The sequence below is a fragment of the Balaenoptera musculus genome, chromosome 2 (assembly GCF_009873245.2).
Source record: "Balaenoptera musculus isolate JJ_BM4_2016_0621 chromosome 2, mBalMus1.pri.v3, whole genome shotgun sequence".
Classification (NCBI taxonomy): domain Eukaryota; kingdom Metazoa; phylum Chordata; class Mammalia; order Artiodactyla; family Balaenopteridae; genus Balaenoptera; species Balaenoptera musculus.
This window is the reverse complement of record NC_045786.1, coordinates 50,565,898-50,578,151: the sequence shown is the minus strand read 5'-3', so window position 1 is coordinate 50,578,151 and position 12,254 is coordinate 50,565,898. Positions and strand designations below refer to the sequence as shown.

Sequence of the window (12,254 nt, the reverse complement as noted above, 5' to 3'; positions counted from 1 at the left end):
CTTTTCCATACCCTTGTTAACACCTGGTATTATCTATTTTGCTTTAGCCATTCTGGTGGGTACCTAATGTTGTCTGTGGTTTTAATTTTGCATTTCCTTTATTACTGAATCAAGCATCTTTTCACACATTTATTAGACACCTGGATAGCTTCTTTTGTGAAATGTCTGTGTTCTCATGCACATTAAGACTTAAATTTCTCTTAAAGCACAGCTTTACCTTTATCCCACATGTGTTCTAAAGGGTTTCTTGAATCTATGGCTTGATGTGTTTTGTCAGGTTTGGAAAATTCTGTGATTATCTCTTCAAATGCCACTTCTGGCCAATTTTCTCTCTTTTTGCCTCTGGGACTACAATTTTAAGTATGTTAGACCTTCTCACTGTATCCTCTAGGTCTTACTCTTCTTTTGAATTATCCATCCTTTTATGTCTCAAAAATTCTGAATATTGCTCCTGTCTTATCTTTTAGTTCACCAATTCTCACTTTTGCTTTGTCTAATTTGTTATTAAACCCATCCAGTCAGTTCTTAATACTATTACTTTTTTTAGTTCTAAAATGTCCATTTTTAAAGTTTCCAGTTCTCTGCCAAAATTCTTAATCTATTTTTTATCTTCCTGATACAGTAAATATTGTTATGTTAAAGTCAAAGTCTGTGCCTAATAACTCCAAGTTCTGGAGTTCCCAGGAGGCAGGTTCTACTGTCCATTTTTTTCTGCAGGCTTTCATTTATGTTGTACTGCTCCTGACTGTGCCTAGTTAGTAAGGTGCTTGTATGTCAAGTACAAATAATAAGGCCTGGGATGGTGTTTTATCCTTATATTATTTTTCTAAAGAGTATTCCCAGGTATCCTTCCCAGGTATCCTGGGGACCCTAACAATATATCACCACGATCTAACTTCAAGAAGTGGGATGATGCAAATAGGAGATGTATCTACTATGAGGGACTGATAACCTCTGATTCATGCTACTTCTAGGGTCCAGCCTTTTGGGGACTCAATCCAAAGTGAGAAGAATATACTAGGCCTTCCCAATTCTTTGTGGGCCCTGAACTTTGATCTGTCTCCCTATGTCTCTGAGGCTATTATACTCAGCTTCTTTAGGCAATCCACTGTGGAAGTGGCCACTACCACCTAGGAAAAGCAGCCATAAATGCTGGGCTCACCTCTTTGAGTCTCTGTCTTTGTCATTCCCTGGATCTTGAGCCAATAATTCCTCATTATCTTATTAGCTCTGAAATGCTTTCAAACAGATTTTAAAAAATACTCTGCCTAGCATTTCTAGTTGTCCTCAGAAAAACAGTTGGTCCAAATGACCAAGTCTGCCCAAATGACCTGTCTTTCCCAAAATATGTTTTATATGACACTAATTCTGAAAGATGCTTTTTCATGAGGAAAATAAAAATGAAGGGTTCTACTGTGAAATCGCTTTGAGTAACCATATGTTTAAAGACTCACAAAACAGGTTAGCATTTTAAAGGCTCTGATAAGTCCTACAGTAAAGAAACTGGTTTAGTTTTATTTAGCACAAGGTTTGCCAAACACATAGGTAAGTCCTTCTTTTCATATGGTTCTAGGAAACATACTTTGAAAAATGTAGATAAGAAATCATATCCACAGCTCTTAATATATTTTCTTCTAAGTTTCTCTGGGAATTTAAAAATGTTTAATCTTTTCATTCATAAAGACTTTAGGCATAAAACTGAGTTTAAACTATTTTTCCAAACTACTAAACCAAAATGGCACCATTGTTGAAAATGGGCTAAAACACATTATTTGACTCTTCTTTGCAAAAAAATAACAACACTTCTAAAATACCTATGACAGACCATTTATTTTGGGGCGGGGAGGGAAATTTACAGCAAGAAACACTTTAAACCCATGTATGCTATAAGTACTGCACAAAAATAATTACTTCCATTTGGTATCTGAATTAAGTGATACAAGATGTCTAGTTAGTTGAATCTGAATTCTGAGGTGGCACATGTTAAAAAGCAGTTATAACAAAAATGTCATCTAGGATATAATCCAAACAAGCAGAATTACATCTAGCACAGGTTAAATAGGTATATAAGAGTATGAATCAGTGAAGAATCAAGACATTCAATCTTGATATGTCTGAGGTTATATTGTGTTATAAGATTGTTATAAGAAATAGATTTATCTCTGTGTGTATGTAGTAATAGAAATAGACTTTTAAGTAACTCACTAAGCACTTAAATATTTTAATACTTACTTGAATCTTAAATTTTTATAAAAATTCATGTTCACTAATCATGATCAGTAATGTGGTTATTAACACTATTAGCACTAAACATATTAAAATAGTTGCCTATGACTGGGGAATGGAGGGTGTGGGGAGAGGAAGGGAATGGGAGTGGAACAGAGGTATAAAGGGAAAAGTGAATAACATTGAGAGATGCTTTGTGCAAACCACTGAATATGTGCCATGATCTGAGGAGTGTGACTAATGTGACCCTCCAAACCTGAGGGTCTAGAAAGGGAGGAGGAAGCTTACAAAAGAAGAAAGATGAATTTAAAAAAAGAAATAAAAGAAACAGGATTAGATTATATGTAGAAGGTCAAATTAGGATGACGACAAAGTCTGAGTCTGAAATTACCGAAGGGAACACAGAAAACTGAGCAAAGACAAAGTCTAGATTTATAGTTGCACGGCAGATAATAAAGAATAGTATAAAAGCTTTAGGGAAGTGTGGAGAGTACAAAAACCAAAAAAAAACAAAAAGAGAACTGAAACACTTGTTTGATAGGAGGAAGAGCCATGTTTATAAGCCAGAGGTATGAGAAAAAAAATAAAGGCAAAGGGAAAACACATTAGAAATCTTCAAATAGTTAAATCCCATTAAATAAAAATAATTTTGGAAATAACACCAAGAGCTAGTCAAAATTAACATTAAATAAAACAGAAATTATTGATTCCAGCCATAACCAGGCTGGAAAGTAGAAGGGAGAGCAAGATGCATAGTGCTGGAAGAATAAAAGCATATGGGAAGGGACTTTCCTGGTGGCGCAGTGGTTAAGAATCTGCCTGCCAATGCAGGGGACACAGGTTCGATCCTTGGTCCGGGAAGATCCCACAGGCTGCGGAGCAACTAAGCCCGTGCACCACAACTACTGAGCATGCGCTCTAGAGCCCACGAGCCACAACTACTGAAGCCCACATGCCCTAGAGCCACACGCCACAACAACTGAGCCAACACACCACAATTAACTGAAGCCCATGCACTCTAGGGCCCGCGTGCCGCAACTACTGAGCCCGTGTGCTGCAACTACTGAAGCCCGTGCCCCTAGAGCCCATGCTCCGCAACAAGAGAAGCCACCACAATGAGAAGCCTGTGCACTGCAATGAAGAGTGGCCCCCACTCGCTGCAACTAGAGAAAGCCCACGCGCAGCAACGAAGACCCAACGCAGCCAAAAAAAATATTAAAAAAAAAGCATATGGGAAAATGCAATATAAAAAGAGTATATGGGCACATAAACAACTAAAATAGAGCTGAAAAGAAAGAAACTATAAATATTAGGAAATACACATACAAGGATAGCAGTCCTAATGTGTAATTGGTAAGACCTTTATGAATTTTTCCACATTTAATTATCTGTTAAAAAAATATCCCACAACAGGTCTTATCTGTTTAATTCCATTAAAAAAGAGCAATTAATACAGTGGCAGATACAATTAGGTATTTATTCCTACTTTAGGTCACTACATGTTTTGTAACTTGTCTCACTCAATAAAGTCCATTTATTTCTTTCTCATCATTTTAAATTATTCAATCATCTCCAAAATTTTCTTAAGGCAGAAGCTCCTCACATTTTTGGAATAAATGGGTTGAATATATGTAATTGGGAATTTTTCCTATAAGTGATCTGTTTTCAGATGTCTCTTTGAACACACAATATCTAGAAGCAGGGAGGGAATTCCTGCCCTTGTTTTCAGATAAAAATGATGATAACTGTAATTATCACAGATGAAGAGACCAAGATGACAAAATGTGATGGTAATCCAAAGGGATACAGTTATTCTTGTGACTCTTTGACATACATGTCATGTTTTTGTAATGTTAAGATCACAATCTATCTTTACCAGCACTTCAGGGCTGGGCAGACAGACACATTTATGACATGTTTAAACTGCTAGTCATCTTGGGAGGGGTCCCAAAGCAAAAGAGCCAATCTGGCAGCAACCACGACAAAATGTGAATGTTCTACATGTGACTACCAAAACAGATCCTTCAGAGACAAACTTCTCAATTCTCTTTGTGTCTCTAGAAGTAGGCCCACCATTTCTTCCTATTGCAGTTTCTCTGAAAACATTTCACACAATTGTAAGATATAGCAGTCTGCTAACAGTCTAACTCTGGTAAGGACAGATGACACAGAAAGCTTCTCCTTAAGAAACTGTCTTGATGTAAAAATTGTATTAAGGTAATTTAGTCTTGAGAAAAGAACAATGTCTGCTATGAAGGAGGCACTCAATTAATATTTATTGAATGAATGAGTAACTGAACGTAAGGCCAAGGTATGAGGAATAACACAGGGATATGAAAAAATGTTAAGTATTAGTGAAAGCACTAATTAGACAAAGTGCAAAGGGACATGTCTACTCTAGTCATATATCCCCATATTTTCCTCTTCGTTTGGTAGAAGGCCTTGTTTGAGGGAAAATATTCCTTTTATCTCAGATAGGACAGATGCCTACAAAGTAAAACAGTAGGAATTCACTCACCCACTGGGCTGCTTCCAGCTCCATTTGGCACTGTGAGGTCTGAAGTGCTCAACATCCCACCTAACAACATTAGAGAGAGGAGAGAGGGAATGTGAATTGGCTCTCCTTATCTGAATAACAAGGAATTGAACAGAGGTAACTCTCACTCCATTCCTAAAAAACACAAAAATAAAAACTAGCCCAGTCTGAATTTTGTGTTAACATGTAATATGATGTAGTCAAATATACAGTCACTCGCCTATCAAGCTCTGGACATGTCTGCCTTCTTGTGTATCAATACCAAATGGTACATATTGATAAGAATGGGGGGAGTGCTAATGGAGTGCTATAAAATCTAGGAATAATGGGAAAGGAGACACTGCATTACACACAGTGATGCAGTAAATGCACTGAAAATTTCTGCTGAATTAATGAACAAATCAGACAGGGGGAGATGGAGAAAACGCTCTAACTCCAATCAGGTGAGTCACCTCTCCACATTTTTAACACGAATGGCTCACACTCAATTTTAAATCTTTGCTCATGATATCCTAAATAAATTTTCTGCCTGTCTAGTATGGCTTTCCCATGATAAGGAAAGCTTTCCCAGGATAAGGAAAGCTTTATTTGTTCCACAAAGCCTAGTACAAGGCTAGAGCCACAGATTTTCAAAATAATACTTTAAAATGGAGGCAATTATGTAGTAGTGACTCTTGCTCATCAAAGCAATAAAATTAAGAGTAGCAGAATAAGAAACTGTTTATGTTAGCACTTAGTTTTTTCTTTCTTTTAAAGAATTGGAAGAATAAATATCAGGACGTACCTGCACTGCCAGTACTTGGTGGTCTCTGAGGGGCTCCAGGGGATACATTTCTATGTAATGTGGCTTGAGGTGGAGAGAGCATGTTTGAATCTGCTAATGTTGAGCTGGCTGCCAAAGATGGGGACACAAGTGAACTCCCTGGGTTAGTGTAGGACAAAGCACTAGGGCTGGTCACCGGGACTGTGACAGACATTGAGAAGTTTTGAGGTGGCAAACCAGGCTGTAAATAAAGAAAAAGGAAGAGAAAACTGTTAGTTTCATTTTCATCTATATTAAATTTAATAACTTATGAACTTTAATTTGATAAGGTAACACTAGTTACTAAAAGCAGAGGATGGGGATAGCATAGGTTCTTACTAAATCAATTTGCAGGTTTAAGCTATTTTCTTTACAATTATATTTGGACATGAGAATGTTTAACATGAACATTTTCAGTTTCCATTTTTTATATATTAATACATATATACTAGTATAATGTATATATTATATATTTCAAATATTGAGAAATGAAAATGAGAGGTCAGAACCTGATATTAGAGTTGTGTTGTCAAGTTTACACATTATAAAATACATCATTGTTACCAAGAAAGCATAAATTAGCACTTAAATGCAAATCAGTTTAGTAACATTACATTTCTATTGGGAGATTCCAAATATAACAAAAGGGGAAAAGTATGTACATATATTATAAACTTCATACATCAAGTTTGCCCTGGTCTGATTTAATTCACTAACATTCTTAATGGACAAAACTTAAAAAAAAAAAAAAAAATCACGTTATATATATAACACAATGCAATGAGTGTAATAAAAATGCAAAAAAAAAAACTAAAAATTAACTACTGACAAGTTATCTTTAAACTGTAAAGATTAAATTACAAGTATTGTTATCTTATTTCCCTCCAAAATATTCCATAGTCCCTTAAAAATAATATTTTCTATTTTCCTCTTGCATTTCCTCCATAGACCATACTTGTTAACCATGATAAATAACAATCCTCTTTATAATTTAAAGTGAGAGAAAATAGAAAACTTTCCTCTCCCTACATTTTAAAACAGTGATTTGCAAAGTAAGGTAACACTACTAATTCAAAGTTGAAAGAATGTAAATAATTATGTACTTTACTCAATAGTTTATTTCAGGTAGAAAATTATAACTCATTAAAAAGTATAAAACAATGGATACATGATAAAATGTTTTCAAAGGTAAAGCAATTTTATTTAAACAATGTCTTTGCAGCTTAATGTTAACTGCAAGGTCACCAACATCCATATGAGTTCAAAAGGGATTTTTTTTTTTCTGTTGTTTTGTTTCTTAAGAATGGTATTAGCACAAAAAATACCTCCTTAAATCTGTTTTCCATGGGCTTCTTCTTATAGCATAGGACTACTTTGAAGAAATAATCCATGATGCGTACTTTAGGGCACAGTTTTAAGAGAATTAACTCTGGTAATGAAAGAAATATCAGCATTGGAAACAATTTGTTCCACAAAGCCTACAACACATATGTAGTGTTAGAAAAATTAGATCCAGAATAACTGTCTTAAGCAGCTCTTGCCAATGGTGCTTCAATGAGAACTCTCTGAAGAACTATCAAAGGAGTATGAACTCAAAGAAGTTCTGTTTCACTACGGTTAAATGTGTGAGCATGGAAAAATTTTAAACCAACTATTTGTTTTGTAACCAGTTTAAGAACACTGCTTCCTTAAATTAAAATCGAGCCAAGGCTCTCTTCCTCAATACCTACAGTGTTAAGAAAAGAATAGGAAATTGGAAGTACTGTCACCAAATTGTTTTGGGACATTAACAAAGAGCCAAATAGTAAGCTACTATTACAGCAACTGTATAAAATAATTAAAAATAATTTTGAAACACCACGTTTTATAATAAACCCAGCCATTTTATATTTTATAGTCTCAAGATCTACTTAAGTACATGTAATATTTTAAAAGTCATCAGAGGGAGAGGGAAGTCTCATATGCACCCTATATTTAAAATCATGGAAATTTAAACCTGGAAGGGACCTTAAAAAACTATTTGAGCCAACTCACTCACTTTACAGATGAGGAAATTGGAATCCAGGATGTTTAGGTGCCCTATCCAAAGACATGGGGATAGTAAGTAGCAGAGCCTGGATTAGGATGTTTTCTCTTCACTTCTATGTTTAAGACACTGAAGACTGAAGATGTACCATTGTAAGATTTATGCAATTTTATTTTGAAGTTCTATAAAACCAAAAGAAATTAATAAAATACTTTTTCCCCCTTCTACTTACTGCTGTCATCACCCGCTACAAAAATAAACAAGATGTGTTGTCAATCTCTTCATGCACAAGGTAAGAGCACAAACCATACTTTAGTACTCACTGCGATTTTATGATTCCGCATCATATTATCAAATTCCTCATTAATTTTTTTATATTTTTCTTCTGTATGTGGAGTTAGCACATAGGAAGTATCAGGGTCTGGGCTGTCGCACCCTCTGTGTTCCTTCTTGTTCAGAGCCTAAATAATGAAGTTAACAAAAAGGATCAACAAATAAAAAGTGAGGTAAAGTAAAAGTACTTACAGGGCCTCGTTTGAAAATAAAATCACTATCTTCATTTAGTTTGCTGAATCTGTCCTCCGAGAGTGGACTGTGCTCAAAGTAATCGTCAGCATCAGGGCTCTCACAACCATTAAGGCCTTTCTTTCTTAAAGTCTGAAATACAATTGGAAAATTCACACACAAATGATACTAACTTGCCATGAGTTTTTTTTGTAAAATTATGAGAGCACAGACTGAATGAACTGGGTAATACAAGAGCCACTGAAATGGTTTTAAATGATCACAATGCACTCTAAGTCTTCAAATAAAGTAAACCTTAGACATAAGCAAAATTATGTTCCCATTATACATTAAGAGAAAAGGAATATTTATATATTTGGATTCTTCCTTTCCAAACTTCCTAGAGAATACTAAGTTACTCACTGCTCTGACAGTTACAATCCAAATCTGATTACAGCTTGATCAACATATATGATAGGATCAATGAGTGTGAGACCCCGAAATACAAATATATCAAGACGATATATATATAAAGTTACCTTTATAAAATGAACATTTCAGGCACTTCATCTACTGACATTCCTTTCTGCCTGAGAGTTTATCCCATTCATCAGAAAGAATAGGCTCAATATCCCAATAATTTCATTCCTAATTTGTTCTTAAATACTGTGATTTTGCTACATAACTCTGAAGTATAAAAACTCAAATACTTATTTACATATGACAGTAATGACTCTTTCCTACGTAGAATGTACGTATCGTTAGTGACTTCACATATCTTTAAATTTTGTAAAAAAAACTAATTCAGCATGATCTTTTCCACATTTCGCTAGCTCTTTCTACAGAGTGCCTTCATGGATTGATTTAGTCCACTGAATTGACTTCCTGGAGAATTTTCTTGAGTGTTATCAAACTATCCCCTGGACCATATTGACTCTTTTCCTTTCTTCTTACTTTGGGGTATAAATATAATGAACAATTGGTTTTCTGAGTTTTAATTTTTTTAATTAAAATCATCACAAAATGACTTGTTTAGTATTTAAAATAATACACTTAAAACCAAGGGCTTGATAATCTATAGAATATTAATTCACTTACAGATTGTCTAAATTTTTAAAAATCCTGATGGGTCTTATTTTAAAGTAGAATTTTGGGGTTCAACAACTTAGAGAGCTTTGAGACTTGCTGATTTTCCAGCCAACCACACAGGAGTTTTAGGAAGTTAAAATTCTCCAAGTAAGCCTACCTACTTAGGTTAAGAAATAATTGAACAATAGATTAGTACTAGATGAGTGCATTTATAAATGATTATTTATATTAGATTTAAGGTATATTTTAAATTAATTCATAATAATAGATCTTGGTATCCTTTAAAACATGATTTACAATAATTATGAATGCTATTTTACTCCTTTTTTTCTTGAAAGAACATAAACACACAATACATTAAGATTTGAGAATTTTTTCTTAATTTCTCTGAAGTCTATTTTAAAATTTCACTTTACTCAATTTGATTTTTTTTTTTTTTTGCAAGCTTAAAGGATCATAAGAAATCAGTGGTATAGCTGTGTTAGCTTCTCAAATTGCTTGGCATGCACTAGGAATCCCATACACAATGCCTGAAACTCCCACCACAACACAATCACTAAACATGAGCATATAGCAAACACTACACCTATTTCCCCAATATCAGCCCTATGGTTCTGAGTTCTATGGGTCTAAGTAATCACATGAACTTTTATGTGTACTTAGCCATAAAAGGTCCTGTTGTTTAGAACTAAAAGGTGGACACGTATCCTCCCCCATTCGTAGTAGCAAGTTCTGCTTGCCAAAGCTCTGCAACTTGCTATCAGCAATGAAGATGTTAACACTCAGAATACTGGAACACAGTGAACTCGTATAACCAACACAGCTCTAGAAACAGAACAAATATAGTAGTCGCCTACACACAGGTTTTATCATGAAGTTGATTTATTCTAGCCTGAAATCTCTGGATATTTTCCCGTCATATTCATATATCTTAAGACTAAGTAATTCACAGCCTTGCTCTTCCACTAACAGCAATCACCAAGTATGTCTCTGAACATTTTTAAATTACAGAAGAAAAAGAATATGGCCTTTGTTTAGTAATTACACAAAATTTTTATCCTACAACAGTAGGGTTAACTCTACTTGTACCCAAGAGGAAGAATAGCGCTCTGGTATCTCCAGCTCTGCAAGTCTTCACTTTAGAGGGGGTTCCTGTCATTGTGAGAGAATTTAAGAGGCTGTATCAGCTCTGCAGATAACAAGCTAATGTACCTCTGTTGGATATCCAACTTGTGTCTTCTTATCACTATAATATGAAGAGTTGTTTTGAGGACCCAACTACCATAAAAAGACTTTTTCTGTCTTCTTTATCTTACCACATAGCAAAATAGTAAAAGTTTCTCCTGTGTCACTGGTACTAACAAGTGGAATGCTGTATCTATTAACAAGGCCAGGTGAGGCATATAAGAAACAGGCTAGCTTCAGTTTTCTTACGTGCTTCAAGTTAGCCACAATAAAAACACTTGCTCAATGAAGAAAACAGTCTGAAAGGTCACCACTACGGAGGAATCTGCTTTTAAGTGGGAAAATATTCAAGAGTATTAGCACTGTGCACTCTTTATAGCTATTACTGATGATTATAATGTTCCACTCTTAAGTATACAGGACTTTAAAAGTACTTTATTCTTGTACATGTGATTGACAGTTTTTCAGTGCCATTATGGCAAACTTAAGGGGGGAAACTCCACTGTGCCAAAATAATTTCATATTTCAGGGGCGTATACCATTTAAGTTGATGTATCCCAGTTGCTTTTCTTAAATAACTGTATTCTGAAACACAGATTATGAATTGCTAAAGGGACCAGTGGTGATGAACAATTAAATTATTAATCAGTTTAAGCTGACTTGATACAACCTGTTCTGTGTCCTTCATATCAGTGTTCCAAACATGTTTAAAGATTCTAACTAGCAAGATTACTTACATGAAATCATAAAATTAGTATACCTACAATTTTCATTAGTCCATTTCTATAGAAAACAGAAATTTTATTTTTGGAGGGTCAGTTAAACACCTTTAAAAAAGCAAACATTTCTACTTGTCACAACAAAGTTAAACTCTATTACGATTTTAATAGCCTGTCTTTTTGTGATTTTGGGAAATTTTACGCAGGTTTTAAATAATGAATGCCCTTAGCTAACATTTACCTTCAACATTAGTTATATAGAGACAAATTGTGAAAAAATTTTAAATGGATCAAAAAATAATTGCTAAGTGTCTTTAATCTAAAACAATGCATCTGTTAGGACACATCCTCCCAGGTTATCTGATTCTTTGTGGTTTGTGCCTGTCTTCAAGCTATTTTACAACTCTGTAGATAGAAGTTTTTTGGTAGAAAGCTGATAGTAATGCAAATAATTAGTGTTTATAGACATGCAAATAGATTCTGTCTGAAGGAGGTTTCAACTGACCTCTTTCCTCACCGTGGAAGATGTCAATTTTGCATCCATGAAGAAAATTCATTTTGCCTTCTTGATGGGCTTATGCATTTCTCTAATCTTTGGATTTACCTTTAACCAGTTGCAACATTTTTTTCTTGTTCCCTGAGTAATTAATAAGTTAAAAGTTTTGACTCATGTTCATTTTATAGCTGTCTAAGAATCATGATTTTACCTTTTCTGAAAAAAAACTGTTTAACAGTTTTAAGAGTGAAACCACCCTTGACTCGTGATTCATAGCAGATCCAGACTCAGGGGAAAAGAGTCTGCTCTTGTTAGAACTTAGTATTGGATTGAGTATCGGTTTTTAAAAGAAAAAAGCAATGTGCCGTTATTTGAAATTTTTGAAAATATTTAATTGTCTGATTAATAATCTGTACTAATTTATTATGGTATCAAAAATTAAGGAAATATGATCAGAGAAGGATTATGACCTTTCAATTCTCTTCTTCAAGAAGTTAAGGACAATAATCCTTAATTTCTGTGACAATTCATAAATGAAATATTATTCATATCACAGTATTAAGAGTGTAACCATCTAAAACTGCAAACCCCACAATCTCTTGAAACAGGGTTCCTCTCCATCTGAAGCTAACGAGCTCCGAAGTAAAATTCAAGCTGTTGGGGAAGAGTAG

General features: G+C 34.5%; 1 protein-coding gene across 11 annotated transcripts in view; it reads right to left on the bottom strand.

The window, feature by feature from the left end:
* Positions 1–12,254, bottom strand: part of MEF2A (myocyte enhancer factor 2A) — a 165,865-nt gene that overhangs the window by 38,073 nt on the left and 115,538 nt on the right. For 8 of the 11 annotated variants that reach the window (XM_036842218.1, XM_036842220.1, XM_036842209.1 and 5 more), the window contains 3 exons: positions 7,914–8,051; positions 5,547–5,766; positions 4,745–4,804 (listed from right to left, as the gene is read on the bottom strand). In XM_036842218.1, coding sequence (XP_036698113.1) covers positions 4,745–4,804; positions 5,547–5,766; positions 7,914–8,051 — 418 coding nt within the window. Of the gene's footprint in view, positions 1–4,744; positions 4,805–5,546; positions 5,767–7,913; positions 8,052–8,115; positions 8,248–12,254 lie in introns of all 11 variants that reach the window. The other 3 variants (XM_036842217.1, XM_036842219.1, XM_036842215.1) reach the window with 1 other exon arrangement.